General features: G+C 40.9%; 1 protein-coding gene across 1 annotated transcript in view; it reads left to right on the plus strand.

Moving 5' to 3' along the window:
- The window catches only part of LOC124003724 (oocyte zinc finger protein XlCOF6-like), a 30,191-nt gene extending 10,761 nt beyond the window's left edge, over window positions 1-19,430 (plus strand). The window contains exon 4 of the mRNA XM_046312269.1: window positions 17,480-19,430. Within this exon, the coding sequence (XP_046168225.1) occupies window positions 17,480-18,852 (1,373 nt within the window). The 3' untranslated portion in view covers window positions 18,853-19,430. The remainder of the gene's footprint in view (window positions 1-17,479) is intronic.
- Window positions 19,431-25,524: the final 6,094 nt, after the last annotated feature.

The following is a 25,524-nucleotide window of genomic DNA, read 5'->3' on the forward strand; positions in this document are numbered from 1 at the left end:
CTTGACACCTCTTCATACAAATCATGCCCCGTAGTTGTGCCATGCATAGGACGTAAAGCCAAAAACTCCTCTGTCACGCTTAGGCTGGAGTCCACTCCGCGGATGAAAATTGACAACTGGGCAATGTCAGAAATGTCGGTGCTCTCATCCACAGCCAAGGAATATGCAATGAAATCTTTTCCCTTTTTCACAAGCTGCTCTTTTAGATTGATGGACAACTGGTCTACTCTCTCGGCAATGGTGTTTCTGCTCAGACTCACATTTAAAAAGAGTTGCCTTTTGATGGACAACTGGTCTACTCTCTCGGCAATGGTGTTTCTGCTCAGACTCACATTTAAAAAGAGTTGCCTTTTTTCTGGGCAAACTTCGTCACAAACTTTAATCATGCAGTTTTTGATGAAATCCCCCTCCGTAAATGGCCGGGCTGATTTAGCGATCTCTTCTGCCAAAATAAAACTGGCCTTGACAGCAGCCTGGCCTTGTGATTTGGCTTTTTTGAACAGAGCCTGTCGAGATTTGAGGCCTCGTTTTAATTCCTCTGCCTTTTGTAGCCTTTGTTCCATGTCCATATTCTTGTTTTTGTCCGCGTGTTTCGTTTCATAATGTCGTCTCAGATTATACTCTTTCAGTACCGCCACACTTTCTCCACACAGAAGACACACAGGTTTTCCAGCTACCTCCGTGAACAAATACTCCGACTCCCACCTTGTTTGAAACCCCCGGTTCTCAGTGTCCACCTTCCGTTTTGCCATTTTTGATGGGTATCTGAAAGTTAATTTTACTGTGATGCTGACAACTGCTGTGCCAATAAATATTGAAATGAAGCAGCCTACTGCTCGGTGCGTCACCGTTGCATTGTGGGAAATGTAGTATTGGTGCGTGTAAAAGATCTGCGGGCTGCCGGCTTGCTGCGGTCTGCGGGCCGGTTCTAATAACAAATCAAGATCATCCCAGGGGCCGTAAAAAACCTTCTCGCGGGCCGGATGTGGCCCGCGGGCCTTGACTCTGACATATGTGCTGTAGAGTATCTTCTGTTTCCAGAAGGTGTCAAAGTTATCAATAACAGTGACTCCAGCAGAGCTACGACAGTCTTTTAGACAGATGTGTAATGCCAACAGTCTGCTGAATCTTTCACATGTGCGGCCCAACTATGGTACTGGACCTGAAATGATTGGCCATTTTTTTTGAGTCTTTTAATGCTAAAATCAGTTATTTAAAATCCATTTTCAAATGTTCCGAGCTAGCCCTCCTGATGTTGTTTGACCCCCACATGGACTACGACAGTGTCAGCTCCCGGCATCTGTGGTAGAACAGTTGGAAGCAGCCTTGTTATGTCCTGTACTCGTGCTCCTCGGTAGCACAAGAGTTTTTGCCTTTGGGACCGAGATGTTTCTCACCATAGAGCTGCCTATGATGACAGCTGGTGATGTTGAATGGGCCGGTCTCTCAGGCAGCCTCATGTTCTGTTGAGGCTGGGAGCTCCGAGGATCTGAACTTGAGGTAGAAGAATACCAAGAGTGTGCAAAGCTGTCATCAAGGCAAAGGGTGGCTACTTTGAAAAATCTCAAATATAAAATGTATTTTGATTTGTTTAACACTTTATTTGGTTACTACTTGATTCCGTATGTGTTATTTCATAGTTTTGATGTCTTCGCTATTATTCTAAAATGTAGAAAATAGTACAAATAATGAAAAAACCTTGAATGATTAGGTGTGTCCAAACCTTTGACTGGCACTGTACATATAACCTCAATTAGCTCAACTAACCTGTACCCCACACATTGGCTCGGTACCGGTACCCCCTGTATATAGGGAAAGGGGGATACCTAGTCAGTTGTATAACTGAATGCCTTCAACTGAAATGTTTCTTCCACATTTAACCCAAGCCCTCTGAATCAGTTTCGTTATTGTTATTTTATTGTTACTTTAGATTTTTTTTGATTTAGTTTATTTAGTAAATATTTATTTAGAACTTATTTTCCTTAACTGCATTGTTGTTTAACTGCTTGTAAGTAAGCGTTTCATGGTAAGGTCTGCAACCGGTTGTATTCGGCGCGTGTGACAAATAAAATTTGATTTGAAGGCTTAACAATCTCCTCAGCCTACATCTACACTGATTGAAGTGGATTTAACCGGTGACATCAATAAGGATCATGGCTTTCATCTGGATTCAGCTGGTCAGTCTTTGTCACGGAAAGAACCCAACCTTAACCTTAATGTTTTGTACACTCAGTGTTTATGACATGAGTTGTATGATATGGAAGTGTGAAGTGCATATTTAGACTCACGGGTGTTTGGTTTGCTTGTATGACGTCAAAGCAATATTTATTATAAGTCTCATCTTTCAAAATACACACTCCTCTTAATTTACAGCAATTCCCTCACTTAAGCAACAAAATATGTATAAAAGCAGCCAAATTAGTGGGAGGGATGGGGGCAACTTCTTGTCGTGCGAGGGGCTCAAGTTCAGAACGGCTGTCAGTCAAAACCCATACAGCGCTGAGAAGTGCACTCCTGTCCGGAGTGATTATGTGTTATTGTCTTTGCTCAATAAATACTGGAGGAAAGTGCAAAGCCTAATTGAGTGCATGCGGGAAAAAAAATGTGCTGCGTCAACCTCTCTCTTTAATCTAACATTTAATGGATGATGCGATGGAAGCTATCAAATCATTCGGAATTGTTTTTGACATCCCAGAAAATATGTTCAGCTTGTAAAGAATCGTAATGTGCAATTACAGGTGGCTTGATGATAGGCTCCCTGTTAACCAGCTATACATTTGATACCAGTTGGTATTGAACGCTCTCACCTTTTCATCCTTCTTCATGAAACTGATCTCAGGCAGAGGACGACCCTCGCTTTTAATTCACACCTTTTCCGTGTACCCCAGAGAATGAAAGGGGTTCTTCAACAAAAAGTCTGCACACTCGCGCGCTGGTAGTTAGCTACTGAAGTTAGCAAGGCAACTTTAAATACAGTTGAAGTCGGAAGTTTACATACACCTTAGCCAAATACATGTAAACTCTGTTTTTCACAATTCCTGACATTTAATCGTAGTAAGAATCCCCTGTCTTAGGTCAGTTAGGATCACCACTTTATTTTAAGAATGTGATATGTCAGAATAATATTATAGAGAATGATTTATTTCAGCTTTTATTTTTTCATCACATTCCCAGTGGGTCAAAAGTTTACATACTGTACACTCAATTAGTATTTAGTAGCATTACCTTTACATTTTTTAACTTGGGTCAAACGTTTCGGGTAGCCTTCCACAAGCTCCCCACAATAAGTTGGGTGAATTTCGGCCCATCCCTCCTGACAGAGCTGGTGAAACTGAGCCAGGTTTGCAGGCCTCTTTGCTCGCTGTGCCTTTAAACTTCCAAAGTTGTGGCAAAATGGCTTAAGGAGTGGCATCACAAAGCCCTGACCTCAATCCCATATAAAATGTGTGGGCAGAACTGAAAAAGCTTTTTCAGTTCTGCCCACACATTTTATATGGGATTGAGGTCAGGGCTTTGTGATGCCACTCCTTAAGCCATTTTGCCACAACTTTGGAAGTATGCTTGGGGTCATTGTCCATTTGGAAGACCCATTTGCGACCAAGCTTTAACTTCCTGACTGATGTCTTGAGATGTTGCTTCAATATATCCACATAATTTTCCTACCTCATTATGCCATCTATTTTGTGAAGTGCACCAATCCCTCCTGCAGCAAAGCACTCCCACAACAGGATGCTGCCACCCCGTGCTTTATGGTTGGGATGGTGTTCTTCGGCTTGCAAGCGCGCCCCTTTTTTTCTTCAAACATAACAATGGTCATTATGGCCAAACAGTTGTATTTTTGTTTCATCAGACCAGAGGACATTTCTCCAAAAGGTACGATCTTTGTCCCCATGTGCAGTTGCAAACCGTAATCTGGCTTTTTTTATGGCAGTTTTGGAGCAGTGGCTTCTTCCTTGCTGAACGGCCTTTCAGGTTATGTCGATATAGGACTCGTTTTACTGTGGATATAGATACCTTTGTACCTGTTTCCTCCAGCATCTTCACAAGGTCGTTTGCTGTTGTTCTGGGATTGATTTGCACTTTTTGCACCAAAGTACATTAATCTCTAGGAGACAGAACGCGTCTCCTTCCTGTGCGGTATGACGGCTGCGTGGTCCCATGGTGTTTATACTTGCGTACTATTGTTTCTACAGATGAATGTGGTACCTTCAGGCGTTTGGAAATTGCTCCCAAGGATGAACCAGACTTGTGGAGGTCTACAATTTTTTTTCTGAGGTCTTGGCTATTTTCTTTTGATATTCCCATGATGTCAAGCAAAGAGGCACTGAGTTCGAAGGTAGGCCTAGAAATACATCCACAGGTACATCTCCAATTGCCTCAAATTTTGTCAAGTAGCCTATCAGAAGCTTCTAAAGCCATGACATTTTCTGGCATTTTCCAAGCTGTTTAAAGGCACAGTCAACTTAGTGTATGTAAACTTCTGACCCACTGGAATTGTGATACCGTGAATTATTAGTGAAATAATCTGGCTGTAAACAATTGTTGGAAAAACTACTTGTGTCATGCACAAAGTAGATGTCCTAACCGACTTGGCAAAACTATAGTTTGTTAACAAGAAATGTCTGGAGTGGCCGAAAAACGAGTTTTAATGTCTTCAACCGAAGTGTACAGCCGTGGCCAAAAGTTTTGAGAATGAGACACATATTAATTTTCACAAAGTTTACTGCTTCAGTGTCTTTAGATATTTTTGTCAGATGTTAATATGGAATACTGAAGTATAATTACAAGAATTTCATAAGTGTCAAAGGCTTTTATTGACAATTACATGAACTTGGCGCAAAGAGTCAATATATGCAGTGTTGACCCTTCTTTTTCAAGACCTCTGCAATCTGCCCTGGCATGCTGTCAATTAACTTCTGGGCCACATCCTGCCTGATGGCATCTCATTCTTGCATAATCAATGCTGGGAGTTTGTCAGAATTTGTTGGGTTTTGTTTGTCCACCCGCCTCTTGAGGATTGACCACAAGTTCTCAATGGGATTAAGGTCTGGGGAGTTTCCTGGCCATGGACCCAAAATATCAATGTTTTGTTCCCTGAGCCACATAGTTATCACTTTTGCCTTATGGCAAGGACCTCCAGCATGCTGGAAAAGGCATTGTTCGTCACCAAACTCTACCTGGATGGTTGGGAGAAGTTGCTCTTGGAGGATGTGTTGGTACCATTCTTTATTCATGGCTGTGTTCTTAGGCAAAATTGTGAGTGAGCCCACTCCCTTGGCTGAGAAGCAACCCCACACACAAATGGTCTCAGGATGCTTTACTGTTGGCATGACACAGGACTGATGGTAGCGCTCACCTTGTGGTCCTGTGTAGCTCAGTTGGTAGAGCATGGCGCTTGTAACGCCAGGGTAGTGGGTTCGATCCCCGGGACCACCCATACGTAGAATGTATGCACACATGACTGTAAGTCGCTTTGGATAAAAGCGTCTGCTAAATGGCATATATTTATTATTTATTATTATCTTGTCCGGACAAGCTTTTTTCTGGATGCCCCAAACAATCGGAAAGGGGATTCATCCGAGAAAATGACTTTACCCCAGTCCTCAGCAGTCCAATCCCAGTACCTTTTGCAGAATATCAGTCTGTCCCTGATGTTATTCCAGGAGAGAAGTGGCTTCTTTACTGCCCTTGACACCAGGCCATCCTCCAAAAGACATTGCCTCACTGTGCGTGCAGATGCACACACACCTGCCTGCTGCCATTTCTGAGCAAGCGCTGTACTGGTGGTCCTTCTGTAGCTCAGTTGGTAGAGCATGGCGCTTGTAACGCCAGGGTAGTGGGTTCGATCCCCGGGATCACCCATACGTAGAATGTATGCACACATGACTGTAAGTCGCTTTGGATAAAAGCGTCTGCTAAATGGCATATATAACATATATATGGTGCCTCGATCGCGCAGCTGAATCAACTTTAAGAGACGGTCCTGGCGCTTGCTGGACTTTCTTGGGCGCCCTGAAGCCTTCTTCACAACAATTTAACCACTCTCCTTGAAGTTCTTAATGATCTGATAAATGGTTGATTTAGGTGCAATCTTACTGGCAGGAATATCCTTGCCTGTGAATCCCTTTTTGTGCAAAGCAATGATGACGGCACGTGTTTCCTTGCAGGTAACCACCCTCCTTTTGAAGCTTCCAGTCTGTTATTCGAACTCCATCAGTATGACAGAGTGATCTCCAGCCTTGTCCTCGTTAACACTCACACCTGTGTTAATGAGAGAATCACTGACATGATGTCAGCTGGTCCTTTTGTGGCAGGGCTGAAATGCAGTGGAAATGTTTTTTGGGATTCAGTTAATTTGCATGGCAAAGAGGTACTTTGCAATTAATTGCAATTCATCTGATCACTCTTCATAACATTCTGGAGTATATGCAAATTGCCATCATATAAACTGAGGCAGCAGACTTTGGGAAAATTAATATTTGTGTAATTCTCAAAACTTTTGGCCTCGACTGTGTGTAAACTTCTGACTTCAACTGTAAATTGCACTAACTGGTCAAGAAATGTAGTTCTTAACCCAAGAAAACAATTTATAATATACCTCCTCCATATTGTGTAATTTGAAAAAACTAATTTGAATTGAAAGTCAAATATCACTCTGTACTCTTAACCTCTTGGTGTTAGGTGGCAGTATTTTCATTTTTGGAAAAAAAAGTTCCCGTTTTAAACAGGATATTTTGTCAGGAAAAGATGCTAGAATATGCATATAATTGACAAATTTGGATAGAAAACAATCTAACGTTTCCAAAACTGTAAAGATATTGTCTGTGAGTATGACAGAACTGATGTTGCAGTGCCCCAGGTTTTGAAAGCGCTGCATTCCAATGACTCCCTATATAGCTGTGAATGTACCATCAACGAGCTTACGCTTTCTAAGTATTCCCCAAGGTGTGATTTTCATGAATAGGAAGATTTTCTAGGAAGATTTATGTCTGTTGAGTTATGCTAATTAGTGTCAGATGATGATAACGGTCCCGTTCACGGGCTGGGCGTCACTACAGGTTAATTTCTATCCAACAATGTCACCAAGCTTCTCAACACACAGAACATCTAAAATGCTCTGTGGCACAATCCCAATAATCTCTGATCCTACATCTATGATTGGATGGACAACATGTCTTCGATTGGTTGGAGGACGTCCTCTGGAAGTGGTCATAATTACCATATATGTCTACGGAAGGGGGTGAGGCCTACCAACCTCCTAGGTTTTGTATTGAAGTCAATGTAGCCAGAGGGGGACGGAAGCTAGCTGTCCTCCGGCTACGCTATGGTGCTAGCCCAGACAGTGCTGTTGAAGTTACTGTTTTTTAACCAATTATTTGGTGACAAATTAATATATTTAGTATAGGATAACTTTTTTAATGTTTCACTATTTTTATTTTTATGAAATTTCACTGAGGAGGATGATCCCCCCCCCTTCATCCCCTGAGGTGCCTCCACTGGAGTGTTATTATCGGTCAGTCAAAGCAGGACTACTGTCAGAAGCTCCATGTGTACCAAGCCATGTGGAAGATTTGTAATCAATGCAACATTTAATTACAATTATGGAATAAAGTTGTCTAAATGAGAATCAGTAGGCTCCAATGATCAACCACCAGGTAGGCTGTTGTTTAATATGAATAGAGTTGTTGTAGACCAGGACGCGGGGAGCGCTTCTAAATAGCCTCAATTAGCCTTGCTAACTAACTTAGCTGGCTAGTGTAGCTATCTGGCTAACGTAATAATGGTGTTGGAGTCGTGTTTGGACACGCAGTCGTGGGTGAACAGGGAGTACAAGAGGGTACTGGCCTCCCGAGTGGCGCGGTGGTCTAAGGCTGTGCCACGAGAGATTATGGGTTCGAGTCCAGGCTCTGTCGTAGCTGGCTGCGACCGGGAGACCCTTGGGGCGGCACACAATTGGACCAGCATCGTCCGGGTTAGGGGAGGGTTTGGCCGGCAGCGATGTTCTTGTCCCATTGCGCACTAGCAACTCCTGTGGCGGGCCGGGCTTAGTGCAGTGTTTCCTCCGACACATTGGTGCGGCTGGCTTCCGGGTTAAGTGGCATTGTGTCAAGAAGCAGTGCGGCTTGGTTGGGTTGTGTTTCGGAGGACGCATGGCTCTCAACCTTCGCCTCTCCCGAGGCTGTATGAGAGTTGCAGCGATGAGACAAGACTGTAACTACAAATTGGATACCATGAAATTGGGGGAAAAAGGGCTAATAAAAAATAGGAGGGAAGTAAGTACAAATCCCTGAGGGGCCCCTGAGGATCAGCATGGCAGACGTGTTGTTGCCTACCCTTTCCACCTGGGGGCGGCCCGTCAGGAAGTCCAGGATCTAGTTGCAGAGGGAGGTGTTTAGTCCCAGTGTCCTTAGCTTAGTGATGAGCTTCGTGGGCACTATGGTGTTGAACGCTGAGCTTTCGTCAATGAACAGCAATCTCACATAGGTTTTCCTTTTGTCCTGGTGGGAAAGGGCAGTGTGGAGTGTGATTCAGATTGCGTCATCTGTGGATCTGTTGGGGCGGTTTGCGAATTGGAGTGGGTCTAGGGTAATCCAGGAGGATGCTGTTGATGGTAGTCCTTGACCAGCCTTTCAGAGCACTTCATGGCTACTGACGTGAGTGCTATGGGGCGGTAATCAGTTAGGCAGGTTACCTTCGAATCCTTGGGCACAGGGACAATGGTGGCCGGCTTGAAACATGTTGGTATTACAGACTCGAACAGGAAGAGGTTGAAAATGTCAGTGAAGACACTTGCCAGTTGGTTCGCGCATGCTTTGAGTACACGTCCTGGTAATCTGTCTGGCCCCGCGGCTTTTTGAATGTTGACCTGTTTAAAGGTTTTGATCACATCGGCTACCGAGAGTGTTATCACACAGTCATCCAGAACAGCTGGTGCTCTCGTGCATGCTTTAGTGTTGCCTGTCTCGAAGGGAGTATAAAAGGCATTTAGCAGGCTTGTGTCACTGGGAAGTTCCCTTCTGGGCTTCCCTTTGTTGTCCGTAATAGTTTTCAAGCCCTGCCACATCCGACAAGCATCAGAACCGGTGTAGTAGGATTCAATCTTAATCCTGTATTGAGGCTTTGGTTGTTTGATGGTTCGTCTGAGGGCATAGCGGGATTTCTTATTAGTGCCCAGATGAGTGTCCCGCTCTTTGAAAGCGGCAGCTCTAGCCTTTAGCTCAATGCAGATGTTGCAGGTAATCCATGGCTTCTGGTTGGGATATGTACGTATGGTCACTGTGGGGACGACATCGTCAATGCACTTATTGATGAAGCCGATAACTGAGGTGGTACACTCCTCAATGACATAAGATGAATCCCAGAACATATTCCAGTCTGTGCTATCAAAACAGTCCTGTAGCATAGCATCCTGACCACTGACCACTTCTGTTTTGAGTGAATCACTGGTACTTCCTGCTTTAGTTTTTGCTTGTAAGCAGGAATCTGAAGGGTAGAATTATGGTCAGATTTGCCAAATGGAGGGCAGGGCAGAGCTTTGTATGCATCTCTGTGTGTGGAGTAAAGGTGGTCTAGAGTGTTTTTCCCTCTGATTGTACACGTGACATGCTGTTAGAAATGAGGTTAAACAGATTTAAGTTTGCCTGCATTAAAGTCCCCGGCCACTAAGAGCGCCACTTCTGGATGAATTTATGGCCTTGTAGAGTTGGTTGAGTGAGGTCCTAGGGCCAACATCGTTTTGTGGTGGTAAATAGATGGCTATGAATAATATACAGTTGAAGCCGGAAGTTTACATACACTTAGGTTGGAGTCATTAAATCTCATTTTTCAAACACTCCGCAAATGTCTTGTTAACAAACTCTAGTTTTGGCAAGTTGGTTAGGACATCTACTTTGTGCATGACAACACAAGTCATTTAAATGTAAAACTTGTTAGGGATAGGAATTTTGGATGACTGAGGTGTTCAAAGTAAACTGCCTGTTACTCAGGCCCAGAAGCTAGGATATGCATATGCATGATAGTTTTGGATCGAAAACCCTCTAAAGTTTCTAAAACTGTTAAAATTATGTATGTGAGTATAACAGAACTGATTTGGCAGGCGAAAACCCGAGGACCAATTGTTGACCTGCCAGCCAATTCCAGCTTAAGCTATTGAAACCAAAGACTTCCGCCTCCCAAATTGCAGTTCCTATGGCTTCCACTAGATGTCCACATTCTTAATACATGGTTTCGGGCTTGTATTCTGTAAAACCAACGAGGAATAGTTGTTTATCCTCAGGAAGTTCTATGGAAAAACTAGTCTCATTGCTCTCGTGACCGAGGGAGTGCACTGCGTTCTTTTCCTTACCTATTGAAAATAGTTCGCTCCATATGAAATATTATTATTTATTTAGATATTAGTGTACCTAATAATGAATTAGAAATGTTTGATTTGTTTGAATAAACTTTACTGGTAACTTTTGGAACTCCTATGTCTGCATTCTGAACGGGTGGATTACTGAACTCAATGACGCCTACTAAACTGACTATTTGGGATATAAAGAAGGAATTTATTGAACCAAACGACCATTCATTGTGTTCCTGGAACTCTTGTGATTACAATCAGAGGAAGATTTTCAAAGGTAAGTGATTTATTTTATTGCTATTTGGGATTTTGTGACGCCTGTGCTTGTTTAGATAATATGCTGTTGTGGGGCGCTGAACTCAGATAATCGAATGCTGTGCTTTCGCCGTAAAGCCTTTTTGAAACCTGATGATGCGGTTAGATTGCCAAGATTCTTAGCTAAAGAATCATGTATGACACTTATATTATCATGAAGGTTTAATATTGCGTTTTCTGTATTTTGAATTTGGCGCTCTGCAATTTCACCGGATGTTGTCGAGGTGGGTTGCTAACGTGACCACTGCGCCAGAAAGGTTAAACAGCTTGGAAAATTCCAGAAAATTATTTAATGGCTTTAGAAGCTTCTGATAGGCTAATTGACATCATTTGAGTCAATTGGAGGTGTACCTGTGGATGTATTTCAAGGCCTACCATGTCAAGTCAGTTACGACATCTACTCTGTGCATGGCACAAGTAATTTTTCCAATAATTGTTTACAGACAGATTATTTAACTTATAATTCACTGTATCACAATTCCAGTGGGTGAGAAATTGACGATGCCTTTAAACAGCTTGGAAAATTCCAGAAAATGATGTCATGGCTTTAGAAGCTTCTTATAGGCTCATTTATTTATTTTACCTTTATTTAACAAGGCAAGTCAGTTAAGAACAAATTCTTATTTCAATGACAGCCTAGGAACAGTGGGTTAATTAACTGCCTTGTTCAATTTTTTAAATCTTGTCAGCTCGGGGATTCGATCTTGCAAACTTTTGATTACTAGTCCAACACTCTTACCACTACGCTACATGCCGCCCCAATTTCCAAATGCCTGAAGGTACCACGTTCATTTGTACAAACAATAGTACGCAAGTATAAACACCATGGGACCACACATACCGCTCCGTAAGGAGACGTGTTCAGTCTCCTAGAGATGAATATACTTTGGTGTGCTAAAAGTGCAAATCAATCCCAGAACAACAGCAAAGGACCATGTGAAGATGCTGGAGGTATCTATATCCACAGTAAAACGAGTCCTATATCGACTTCACCTGAAAGGCCCTTCAGCAAGGAAGAAGCCACGGCTCCAAAACCGCCATAAAAAAGCCAGACTACGGTTTGCAACTGCATATGGGGACAAAGATCATACTTTTTGGAGAAATGTCCTCTGGTCTGATGAAACAAAAATAGAACTGTTTGGCCATAATGACCATCATTATGATTAGAGGAAAAAGGGGGACGCTTGCAAGCCGAAGAACACCATCCCAACTGTGAAGCACGGGGGTGCTTTGCGGCAGGAGGGGCTGATGCACTTCACAAAATAGATGGCATCATGAGGTATGAATATTATGTGGATATATTGAAGCAACATCTCAAGACATCAGTCAGGAGGTTAAAGCTTGGTCGTAAATGGGTCTTCCAAATGGACAATGACCCCAAGCATACTTCCAAAGTTTTGGTGAAGTCAAGGTATTGGAGTGACCATCACAAATCCCTGAACTCAATCCTATAGAAAATTTGTGGGCAGAACTGAAAATGTGAGTGCGATCAAGGAAGCCTACAAACCTGACTCAGTTACACCAGCTCTGTCAGGAGGAATGGGCCAAAATTCACCCAACTTATTGTGGAAGGCTACTCGAAACGTTTGGCCCAAGTTAAACAAGTTAATAGAAATGCTATCAAATACTAATTGAGTGTATGTAAACTTCTGACCCACTGGGAATGTGATGAAAGAAATAAAAGCTGAAATAAATCACTCTCGCTACTATTATTCTGACATTTCACATTCTTAAAATAAAGACAGGGATTTTTTTCAGAGGTTAAATGTCTGGAATTGTGAAAAACTGAGTTTAAATGTATTTGGGTGAGGTGTATGTAAACTTCCGACTTCAACTGTACATGTAGAGATGAAACGGTATGAACATTTCATATCACGATTATAATGACCAAGGTTATCAGTATTATGGTGGTGTTGTTCAAATGTGCTTGAAATGTTAAAAAAATTACTGATACACACACTGAAATCATTTCACCAAGTTTTATATTGAAAACCAACGAACAACAAATACAATTAGCAGCACTATGCACTTTTTGTGTGCATAAACATGAAAATAATAACATTAACATTAAAGATGGCACCATGTGGCCATGATAGGTAAAAGTTTCCCTAGTGCAGGTTTAAATGAACACAACCGTCTCACCTCGTCAACAGCCAGTGAAACTGCAGGGCGCCAAATTCAAAACAACAGAAATCGCGTAATTAAAATTCCTCAAACATACATGTATTTTACACCATTTTAACCACTTGCTCCTACCTGGCACGCAGGCGTCCCATCTAGAGCTCTGGAAATGCAAATGCGCTACGCTAAATGCTAATAGTACATGCAGGGTATTGAATTAAAGCTACACTCGTTGTGAATCCAGGCAACAAGTCAGATTTTTAAAATGCTTTTCGGCGAAAGCATGAGAAGCTATTATCTGATAGCATGTAACACCACAAAAGACCCGCAGGGGACGTAAACAAAATAATTAGCATATTCGGCGCTACACAAACCGCACAATAAAATATAAAACATTCATTACCTTTGACCATCTTCTTTGTTGGCTCTCCTAGATGTCCCATAATCACTATTGGGTCTTTTTTTCGATTAAATCGGTCCATATATAGCCTAGATATCGTTCTATGTAGACTGTATGATAAACGGAAAAAAAGAGCGTTTCATAACGTAACGTCATTTTTTAAAATTCAAAAAGTCGACGATAAACTTTCACAAAACACTTCGAAATACTTTTGTAATGCAGCTTTAGGTATATTAGTACACGTTAATAACCGATAAAATTCATCAGGAGGCGATGTAAGTTCTATAGTGTCGTCTGGAAAAAAACATGGCCGGAGAGAGCTCGACCAAAGCATCCGGTCAGAGACCGGAGGGAATGAGTTCCCTTGAACCGGTTAGACCAAGAATCAATTGCGAATCAAATGACAAGACTCTAGACAACGTGTGGTAGCTGTAGGCGCTGAAACCTCGGTCTCATGTAATTCGGTTCACTTTGAACAATTCCTGGAAGTAAGCGCAAGGATATTTCCATTTTCAGTGATCAGGTTTTCCTGCGCTATTCGATGAAACTCACGCTCTGTTAAAGTCACAGCTGTGATTTAACCAGTTTTATAAACGTCTGAGTGTTTTCTATCCACACATACTAATCACATGCATATACTATATTCCTGGCATGAGTAGCAGGGCGCTGAAATGTTGCGCGATTTTTAACAGAATGTTCGAAAAAGTAGGGGGTAGGAGTAACAGGTTAAAGATACACTTGTTGTCAAGTGTCCGATTTCAAAAAGGCTTTACGACGAAAGCAAACCAAACGATTATGTTAGGTCAGAGTCAAGTCACAGAAAAACAGCCATTTTCCAGCCAAAGAGAGGAGTCACAAAAATCTGAAATATAGATAAAATTAATCACCTAACCTTTGATCTTCATCAGATGACACTCATAGGACTTCATTTTACACAATACATGTATGTTTGGTTCGGTAAAGTTCATATTTATATAAACATATCTGAGTTTACATTGGTGCATTATGTTCATCTGGTGATTTTGCAGAGAGCCACATCAATTTACAGAAATAGTCATCATAAATGTTGATGAAAATACAAGTTTTATACATGGAATTTTAATGCAACCGCTGTGTCAGATTTTTAAAAAAATTACGGAAAAAGCAAACCATGCAATAATCTGAGTACAGCGCTCAGACGACAAATCAACCCAAAGAGATATCCACCATGTTGGAGTCAACAGAAGTCAGAAATAGCATTATAAATATTCACTTACCTTTGATGATCTTCATCAGAATGCACTCCCAGGAATCCCAGTTCCACAATAAATGTTTATTTTGTTTGATAATATCCATCATTTATGTCCAAATTCCTCCTTGTTGTTCGCGCGTTCAGTACACAATCTAAACTCACAACGCGAGTGCAAGTCCAGCGGAAAGTACGGACGAAAAGTCCAAAAGGTTCTGTTACAGTCCGTAGAAACATGTCAAACGATGTATAGAATCAATCTTTAGGATGTTTTTAACATAAATCTTCAATAATGTTCCAACCGGAGAATTCCTTTGTCTGTAGAAAAGCATTGGAACGCAAGCTACCTCTCATGTGATTGCGCGTGACCAGCTCGTGGCTCTCTGGCAGACCTCTGACTGATTCCCCTCTCATTTGGCCCCACTTCACAGTAGAAGCATCAAACAAGGTTCTAAAGACGGTTGACATCTAGTGGAAGCCTTAGGAAGTGCAACATGACCCCATTTCCACTGTATTTTGGATAAGCAAAGAGTTGAAACAAACCTACAAACCTCAGATTTCCCACTTCCTGGTTGGATTTTCTTCTCAGGTTTTTGCCTGCCATATAAGTTATGTTATACTCACAGACATCATTCAAACTGTTTTAGAAACTTCAGAGTGTTTTCTATCCAAATCTGCTAATAATATGCATATCCTAGGATCTGGGCCTGAGTAGCAGGCAGTTTACTCTGGGCACGCTTTTCATCCAGACGTGAAAATACTGCCCCCTACCCCAAAGAAGTTAAGTAAGCAAATCAAATAAACAAACAACAAATAAAATAAGCAGCACTATGCACTTGTGTGTGCATAAACATTAAAATAACAACATTAACATTAAAGATGTGGCCATGAGAGGTAAAAGTTTCCCTAGTGCAGGTTTTAGTGAACACAACCATGAACATAAGCAAATCAAATGTGCATATAAAAGCAACACAAGCAAAGCAATGTGCATGTAAGAACAATACAACCATATGTAAACAAATCCAATGTGCAGCTGTTGATATTAAAATAACACAAAATATGTAAACAAATCGAATGAACAGCATTGATTGTATGTTCGTTCTCTCCTTCATAAAGAAATAGGGTGCTGCTGGCATTTTTGTTCACTTGAGATTGAAATGTAAAAATGTCAGCATATTTACTTTGTCCGGTTTAAGTACATTTACATTACATTTAAGTCATTTAGCAGACGCTCTTATCCAGAGCGACGACTATGTGCCCGCTGGCACTGAACACTCCCTCTGATGGCACGCTGGTTGCTGGGATGCACAAAAGCTTCCTTGCAACCCTGGCAAGGTGAGGGAGCTCTGATGCATGGCCCCTCGTTGCAGTGTTTTTTGTTGTTGCATGTTCTGCAGACAGGGTGAACATCTTCGATTAAGTTTCCCTCAGCACTTTTGTAAAACCCGAAATATGACCACACTTCAGATTTGTTCCTCTTAGAAGGCTGAAAAATCTCCTGAGCTCTGTCACTGCCTTCCGCCATGTTTTCACACAAAACAAAACCCACGTTGCATGCTGCGCCAGCACTAGACTGTTGCTAACTTTGGCTGATGTTGGACAGTATTTACTGTGAGTTTTTCAAACCACGGTAATCAAAAAACGTTTTTAATGATAATTACAATTTGAAATGGTAATACTAACCGTCAGGGAATTTTACAGTGGTTTATTGTGAAACCCGTAACCATTTCATCCCTATATAGATTAGATCTCTCTTGGTAGATAGTGTGGTCTACAGCTTATCATAAGGTACTCTACCTCAGTCGAGCAATACCTCGAGGCTTCTTTAATATTAGACATTGCGCACCAGCTGTTATAGACAAATAGACACCCCCATCCCCACCCCTCGTCTTACCAGATGTAGCTTCTCTGTCCTGCCGCTGCATGGAGAATCCCGCCACCTCTATATTATCTGTGTCGTTGTTCAGCCACGACTCGGTGAAACATATTATTTTACAGTTTTTCAAGTCCCATTGGTAGGATAATCTTGATCATAACTCATCGATTTTATTTTCCAATGATTGCACGTTGGCCAATAGAACGGATGGCAGTGGGTGTTGACTCTGCGCCCAAAATTCCGGATTGTGAAAATACAATACATTTTCCTGACACTCTCCCTCGAACCTATAGTGCTACAGCCAGTGTTAAGATATACTGCTACGTTTAAGTTTGTTTAAATAGAGTTCAAAGTGCGTTATCACCCCCTTCATTCTCAACAATATGAGGAAGATGACTGAAATAAATATTTTATTCGTAAAATGTTGTTGTGTAAAAAATATATATCACGCCACATTTAGGAATAACAGGATGCATTTGAAACATCATGCACATTAAAACTTTCATATGAATAAAATGAAAGGAGTCGGAAAGAAGATGCTTGTGTATTGATAAGCACATCAATGATGGCATTATGATACACATACAATAAAAGACAGACGGCACTTCTAATAGCGTATTTCCCACCTTAGCCTGCTGAAATTGCAGGATAACTTTCATTTTCATTTCGGGCAAAAATGTAAACGTGGCACTGACTCGCCCATGGATTGCCTTTTTCAGGTTTGTATCAATAAATAGTTAGGCGTTCGACTCACTAGGTTGTCCACGTGCCACATGGACAAGCATGCCTGGCTGGAGTTAGTGGCAGCTGCAGGATCAATATCCACATCCGTAACGTGGATGAAGCCTGCTGGAATGTGAAGATAACTGAAGCTGGCTTACTTCAGAACACCATAAGTAGATCTAGCTAACTTTGTAATATACCCCTCAGAACCCCAAATGTAAGCTTGTTTTACTCCATTGTTTGTAAACACTGTAATTGTTGTCCATTAGGTCTAATAAATGCATAACAGTCAAGTTCTGTTTTGTTTTTATTAGGCTACAAAATACGACTGCCATTCTGTGATGACGTGCGCTGCTGTTTTTATTGATGGATCTAGTCTTGATTAAATCTCATTGGAAGACAATTTTATCATATGGATGTTTCATTCAGGTCTCTGTTTAGTATTTAACTAAACACTCTGTTTGTCTTTGGCAGGAGAGAGACTTGACTCTCACTCGAACAGCAGAAAGTGTACTTCAGGGGAACCAGACCCAGAGATGCCCAAACCAGCGAGACAACACTGCTGCTCGCAGTGTGGAAAGAGTTTTACTAAGTTACGGAACCTAAAAGATCACGAAAGAATACACACAGGAGAAAAGCCTTACCACTGCTCACAATGTGAAAAGAGTTTTACTCAGTCGGGGCACCTGAAAACACATGAGAGGACGCACACAGGAGAAAAGCCTTACCCTTGCTCCCAATGTGGAAAGACTTTTACCCGGCTAGGGCACCTTAAAGACCACAAGAGAACGCATAAAGGGGAGAAGCCGTACCACTGCTTTCAGTGCGGAAAGAGTTTCACCCAGTCAGGGAACCTGAGAACGCATGAGAGAATACACACTGGAAAAAAAAACACACACACTGTAGAGAGGCCTTTCCAATGCGCTCAGTGTGGAAAGAGATTTATCCGGTCAACTCATCTGAAAGAGCATAAGAGAACACACACAGGAGAAAAAACATTCCAATGCACTCAGTGTGGAAAGGGTTTTACTTGGTTATGGACCCTGAAAGACCATGAAAGAACACACACAGGAGATAAGCCTTTCCAATGCTTCTTGTGTGGAAAAAGTTTTACCCATTTAGGGAACTTAAAAATGCACAAGAGAATACACACAGGAGAGAAGCCTCACCACTGCTCCCAGTGTGGAAAGAGTTTTACCCAGTTAGGGCACCTGACAACACATGAGAGGACACACACAGGAGAGAAGCCTTTCTACTGCTCCCTGTGTGGAAAGAGTTTTACTGAGTTAGGGAGCCTGAAAAAACATAACAGAATACACAAAGGAGAGAAGCCTTTCCAGTGCTCCCTGTGCGGAAAGAGTTTTACCCAGTTAGGAAGCCTGAAAACACATGAGTGGACACACACAGAAGAGAAGCCTCACCTCTGCTCACAGTGTGGAAGGGGTTTTGTTGAGTTAAGGGGCCTGAAAGAGCACGAGAGAATACATACAGGGGAAGAGAAAACATACCACTGTTCTCATTGTGGGAAGGGTTTCGGGCGATCAGGGCATCTAAAAGTGCATGAAAGAACACACACTGGCGAGAAGCCGTATCAGTGCTCTCAGTGTGAAAAGAAATTTTTCTCATCAGGGGACCGGAAATCACATGAGAGAACACACTTAGTAGAGAGGCAGAGGGCTTTCCAATGCTCTCAGTGTGGGAAGAGATTCATCCAGTCATCTCATCTGAAAGATCACATGACAATACACACGGGAGAAAAACCATTCCAATGTTCTCAGTGTGGAAAAGGTTTTACCAGGTTAAGGAGACTGAAAACACATGAGATGACACACACAGGAGATAAATAATCCTTTCAAATCCTCTTGGTGTGAAAAAGCTTTTACCCGGTTAGGACACCTTAAAATGCATGAGATGACATGCAGGGAAGAAGCCTTTCCACTGCTCCCAGTCTGGAAAGAGTTTTACCCAGTCAAGATACTTGAAAAATACATGCGCTAACACACTTTGCAGAGAATCCTTGAATAAATCCACACTGCAGGAAAATATATTTTTATGTGATTAAGTTAACTCATTGATCCTGCTTTGTTGTATACCCCTCAGGTCTAAGTTTGCGAAAAGGAAACCAGGCCCAGTCCTTGCCGTTCTGCCAATCTAGGCGAGAAAATAAATTGCCGCCATCCTCTCTCCGCAAAACTACAATAGTGTGCCGTGTCCACCCAGTGGTGGAAAAAGTACCCAATTGTCATACTTCAGTAAAAGTAAAGATACTGTACCTTAAAATAGAAAATGACTCAAAAGTGCATGTCACCCAGTAAATTACTACTCGAGTAAAAGTATTTGGTTTTAAATATACTTAAGATTCAAAAGTAAATGTAATTGCAAAAATATACTTGGTGCATTCGGAAAGTATTCAGACCCCTTGACTTTCCACATGTTTTTACTTTACAACCTTATTCTAAAATGTATTAAGTTGTTTTTTTCCCCTCATCAATCTGCACACGATACCTCATAATAACAAAGCAAAAACAGGTTTAGATTTTTTTGCAAATGTATAAAAAACAAAATGGAAATATCACATTTACATAAGTATTCAGACCCTTTACTCAGTACGTTGTTGAAACACCTTTAGCATCAATTACAGCCTCGAGTCTTCTTGTATATGATGGTACAAGCTTGGCACACCTGTAGTTGGTTCAAGTCCCGGGCTCTGGCTGGGCCACTCAAGGACATTCAGAGACATGTCCCAAAGCCACTCCTACGTTGTCATTGCTGTATGCTTAGGGTCATTGTCCTGTTGGAAGGTGAATCTACGTCCCTGTCTGAAGTTCCTGAGCACTCTGGATCAGGTGTTCATCAAGGATCTCTCTGTACTTTGCTCTGTTCTTCTCTCCCTTGATCCTGGCTAGTCTCCCAGTCCCTGCCGCTGATAAACATCCCCACAGCATGATGCTGCCACCACCATGCTTCACCATTGGTTTCCTACAAAGAGTTTAATCTTGGTTTCATCAGAACAGAATCTTGTTTCTCATGGTCTGAGAGACTTTAGGTGCCTTTTGGCAAACTCCAAGCAGGCTGTCCATGTGCCTTTTACTGAGGAGTGGCTTCCATCTGGCCACTCTACCATAAAGGCCTGATTGGTGGAGTGCTGCAGAGATGGTTGTCCTTCTGGAAGATTCTCTCATCTCCACAGAGGAACTCTGGAGCTCTTTCAGAGTGACCATCAGGTGCTTGGTCACCTCCCTGACCAAGGCCCTTCTCCCCAGATTGCTCCGTTTGGTCAGGCGACCAGCTCTAGGAAGAGTCTTGGTGGTTCCAAACTTCTTCCATTTAAGAATGATGGAGGCCACTGTGTTCTTGCCCACCTTCAATGCTGCCGAAATGTTTTTGTACCTTTCCCCAGATCTGTGCCTCGACACAATCTTCTCTCGGAGCTCTGTGGACAATTCCTTTTACCTCATGGCTCGGCTTTTGCTCTGACATGCACCGTCAACTTTGGGACCTTATATAGACAGGTGTGTGCCATTCCAAATCATGTCCAATCAATTGAATTTACCACAGGTGGATTCCAATCAAGTTGTAGAGACATCTCAAGGATGATCAATGGAAACAGGATGCACCTAAGCTCAATTTCGAGTATCATAGCAAAGGGTCTGAATACTTATGTAAATAAGGTATTTCTGTTTTTTCTTTGTCATTATGGGTTGTGTGTAGATTGATGAAGAAAAAAACATTTATTTAATCAGTTTTAGAATAAGTCTGTAATGTAACAAGATGTAGAAAATCCAAGGTGTCTGAATACTTTCTGAATGCACTGTAAGTATCAAAGTAACAGTATAAATCATTTAACATTCCTTATATTAAGCAAACCAGATGCCATGATTTTCCTGTTTGTATGTTTTAAATTTAAGGATAGACAGGCACACTCCAACACTCAGACATAATTTACAAACAATGAATTTGTGTTTAGTGACTCTGCCAGATCAGAGGCAGTAGGGATGACCAGGGATGTTCATTTGATAAGTGTCAATGTTTTAAAATGTAACTTTTATTTAACTAGGCAAGTCAGTTAAAAACAATTTCTTGTTTACTATGACAGCCAAACCCGGACGACGCTGGACCAATTGTACGCTGCCCTATGGGACTCCTAATCACGGCCGGTTGTGATACAGCCTGGTGTCTGTAGTGACGCCTCTAGCATGGAGATGCAGTGCCTTAGACCGTTGCGCCACTTGGGAGCCCATTTTAGTAACAAGTTATTTTGGGTGACAGGGAAAATTCATGGAATAAAAAGAAAACGTAAAAAATATAAATAGTAAAGTACACACACCCCCTAAAAAGACTTAAGGTGTACTTTTGAAGTATTTTTACAACGCTGTACCGCTTGTAAAACATGCAGTTGCATTGGATTTATTAGTCCTGGTGTTAGTCCTGGTTCCTGACAAAGGTTTTTCTATTTAAGCCTTGAATATCAATTCCCCAAGTTTATCAGGCTTTATCTTGAGATGATTTGCTATGAGAATCAACGTGTTTACACAGCGGGAAATGCAGATATATTTTCTTCGCTATAATCAGCTGGGCAAAACTTCAGGGATACAAATCTTAAACACTTATCTATTTTACTACTGCAGTGAAGTTAGCTTTATATTGAAGATTCTGACTTTATTCGTCAATGCCTCAACAGAACATGCCAGGAAAATTATAAAAATGTAATTCTAAATCAGCTGACAATACTGAACAAGTTCCACCCCTTGTTTTAACATATTTACTTTTTGGAGGCAAAATGTAGCTAAAACATTGCTCTCCTCTGCTGCAAGAGTTTACGGACCCATTTTAAAACAGAAACGCTTACTATAGCATGTTAATGAACAATGTCAATACCTTTTCAACCACAGACATACCCAGATAACACATTTAGGTTCTGGCAATAGTCCCTGAAGGTTGTGGGAACGTTCCCCGAACGTTGCACCAATGTTCCCTAAAGGTTTAAACTGATGGTTTTCTTAACATTCTTATAACATTCTCTTTTGGTTTTACAAAGATAGCAGGGCACTTCTCTGAAGGTTACAGTGTAGGCAACATTCTCTGAAGGTTCTGGAAATGTTCTCTGAAGGTTAACAATGGTCCCTAAAGGTTCAAAATTATGGTTTTCTTAACACACACGAAGGATGGCACAATTAAATATTAACAATTCATTCTTATATTTATACCAATTATCCCACTGAATACATTTTTTTTGTAAGTATACTCCGTCATAACTGAGTTTATATGGGCAAATAAAAAATAGTTTCAATTCCTCCAAGACTTAAAAATAACTGATGATATTGGACAGAGGGAATGTTAGTGATGTTCCAACGAAATTACAGTTAGCAAAAATGACCCATAATCCAGTATAAACTAATGTATAGAATGTATTATTCAAGTTAAAATCACAAATTCTACAGCAAAATGGCAGAGTCGTGTTTTAATTAAGTAATAATGCCAGAGTAGCCGCTGTTTGGAGGATATATTGGCACGGCCTGAGACCAAGTCGAACCGTGCCAATATATCCTCTAAACAGCGACTTCGAGGGCATTTTCACTTTTATACAATGGGTTACCAACATATATAAATAATGATTGACATATTTTCATTAACAAAAAAATATTTTAATTTATTCATGATATTTCATCCTTCCACAAGATATAGTCCCGACACAAATCTAGGGTTGCTACCCAAGCCGCCTGGTCGTTCTTTCTATCTGTTCAGTTGCCAGAGACGCAACCCAGTAGTTCAGTCTTTTTGTTCTGTATCTATGTTCCAATGCCATATTGGCTGGCTATGTTCTTATCCCTTGCTAGCTAGCTAGTCATGTCAATCAGTGCAGACAGAAAAACAACAAAGTAGCTGCATTTGTTTGTTGTTTTCTAGTGATATTTATTTGGATACATCCATAACAATGAGCTTATGATGCGCGATTTCACCTGGCATAGAAAATCTGCTCTCTCTCGTGAGGACACTGTTGCTCAAGAGCTAGCCAACAACACAGCTCAACACAGCTAACACAATCATTTTAAACTGAAGTGGGTAACACTACAAACTAGCTGCACATGGTTTTGTTAGACATGTTTTCTATTGCTAGTTCTTTGTATATCCATAAAAATTATGTTGATTTCATGATTTCGAACTGGCTGAGAAAAGCTGCCTACCTGTCTGTCTCATCCCAACACGTTCATTACTATGGGACAGGTAGAGATCGAATTTTAATATTGAAACAATTTAGCAAATGTCGGAGAGACCGACAGCAAGATTTATACAAATCTCCGATGTTGAAAACTAGATGTTAGTTTAAAAGAAATGGGAAATAATGTCTACATGCTTTTTATAGTGGAGATCAAGTTTATACATTGCCTGGCTGGGCTGATGAGACAGAGGATTGCACAGGCAGATGGAACAGAGTAAATAGGCATTTTAACATAGATTTAGCCGGTGGTAACTTGTGGAATAGACACAGGCTGGAATGCAGTTTTAAGCAATCAGCATTCAGGATTAGACCCATCTGTTGTATAAGTGTAAAACGAATGACTCAATAACCCATGCCGTCTGCGAATGCTATAAAGTCCAAAAGTTTTGGGCGGAGTTAGAAAGTTGTCTGTCAGAAGTATCAAAATGTAAATGTACTTTTAATCCGTCTGTCTGCATATTTCAAGACATGGCATATGAATGAGCAGTGAGATACCCGACGGGCTGGATGATACTTTTCTCATCAACCATCTTGAAAAAAATGCACACTTAACTGGAAATCAACCAATCGTCCATCGCTAACACGATGGAAAGGTCAAATACTTTATTATCTAAATGTTGAAAGTGCGTGGGTGACAGAGAGAAACTAAATGGTGCAGTTTTAGGCCATGTGGCAGAAATTGACGCTGGTGCTGGAGATAGGTCTGGCCAGATGTGATGACATTGATGTTTTTGTGCTGTTGTTTGGATGTGCATGTTTAGTATTGTTTTTAAAAATGTATAATTTTAACAGTTAGCTCATTTATAATTTTAGTTAACAATTCAGAAATCTGCAACCTGGTGACTGCCTCATAAAGCTGGTTGAGAGAATGCGAAGTGTCCAAAGCTGTCAAGTCAAAGGGTGCCTAAATATATCTTTATTTGTTTAACACTTTTTTGGTTACTACATGATTCCATATGTGTTATTTCATCGTTTTGATGTCTTCTCTATTATTCTACAATGTAGAAAATAGTCCAAATAAAGAAAAACCCTTGAATGATTAGGTGTGTCCAAACTATTGACTGGTACTGTATATGAATGTGTTTTCACATTTATTTTGAATGTTCCTAATTTAGAGTCACTGCAGTGTACCTATAGTGATGCAGACATTGTTGTTTTCTGAGCTGACATTTTTAATAAATGTTTAATATACTTTAAATAAAAGTGAGAATCAAACATGTATTGTTTTTTCAACGACTACACCACAATTGAACAAAACAGGTTTGGTTCAGTATAGATCAAGAACAGCCTGCACTTGTGCTTACTTTCACAGTCTGTTTGCCTCCTTTCTCTGCTCTGCCTCTTCGCCTTTTTGACCTGAAGGACCTGTAAGTTCCATACAATCAATGCAATGGCAACAAATGTAAGTTAAACGTGGCCTGCTATGGCACCGTAATGTTAACGGCTAGTTATATAGATTACTGGTATTGCCATGACTGATAGTTTTGAAAATGTGAGTTTAATTTTTTTGGGGCCTGGAAGCATTTTATTTTCTCATGAATATCAGTCTCTGCCAAGTTAGCTTTCTTCTTTGCTCTGTCATATGAGTAAAACAATAACATAGGGTTACAAATAATTATTCAATGGTTATTTTTTTGAAATGATATGCCACACCGGACGTACCCTATTAGATGTTCATACTGAATCCAGATTTCATATATACTATCACTTTCAAAACATATTCACTTTACCTGTGGTCTCCAGAATTCTGCCCCCATTGTATCATTTTCTATGTCTTGTCTGGTCTTTCACAGATTTGACCTTTTTTTGGTCCAGTAGCAATACACAACCTGATGAAGAAGTTAGTGTATTTCAATTATAAGCCACAGAAATACTTTGAAAACAGCTACTGCAGAATTGTTCTGCTATAACTCACGTGCTCATACTTGACTTGTTACTCTATTTTAATTCAGAAATGGGAATGTAATTTTTGCAGTGTAGAGCCCTGAAAATTGACCACCCGCTTATGTGGCTGGTGAAATTGACGTTCTTACCCACCAATACCTAAATCTACCTGCATTTGGCACGTTTTAATGTTGTGCCCTGCTTGTATTTATGTATACATTTTTTGGAACACAGCCCTGCATCGACACCAATTTTACGGAATCCAAACACGGTCCAATATAAATTGACCCGCAACCTGGGTCAGGTGGGCATTATTTGAAAGCTTATTCTATTTCCAACATGACTAGCTAAGTTATAAAATATGACCTTGCAGTGTTAGGCAAGTATATTAAGCTATAATATTGGAGAGAATAAT

The sequence above is a fragment of the Oncorhynchus gorbuscha genome, linkage group LG18, assembly GCF_021184085.1.
Source record: "Oncorhynchus gorbuscha isolate QuinsamMale2020 ecotype Even-year linkage group LG18, OgorEven_v1.0, whole genome shotgun sequence".
NCBI classification, from domain to species: Eukaryota; Metazoa; Chordata; class Actinopteri; order Salmoniformes; family Salmonidae; genus Oncorhynchus; species Oncorhynchus gorbuscha.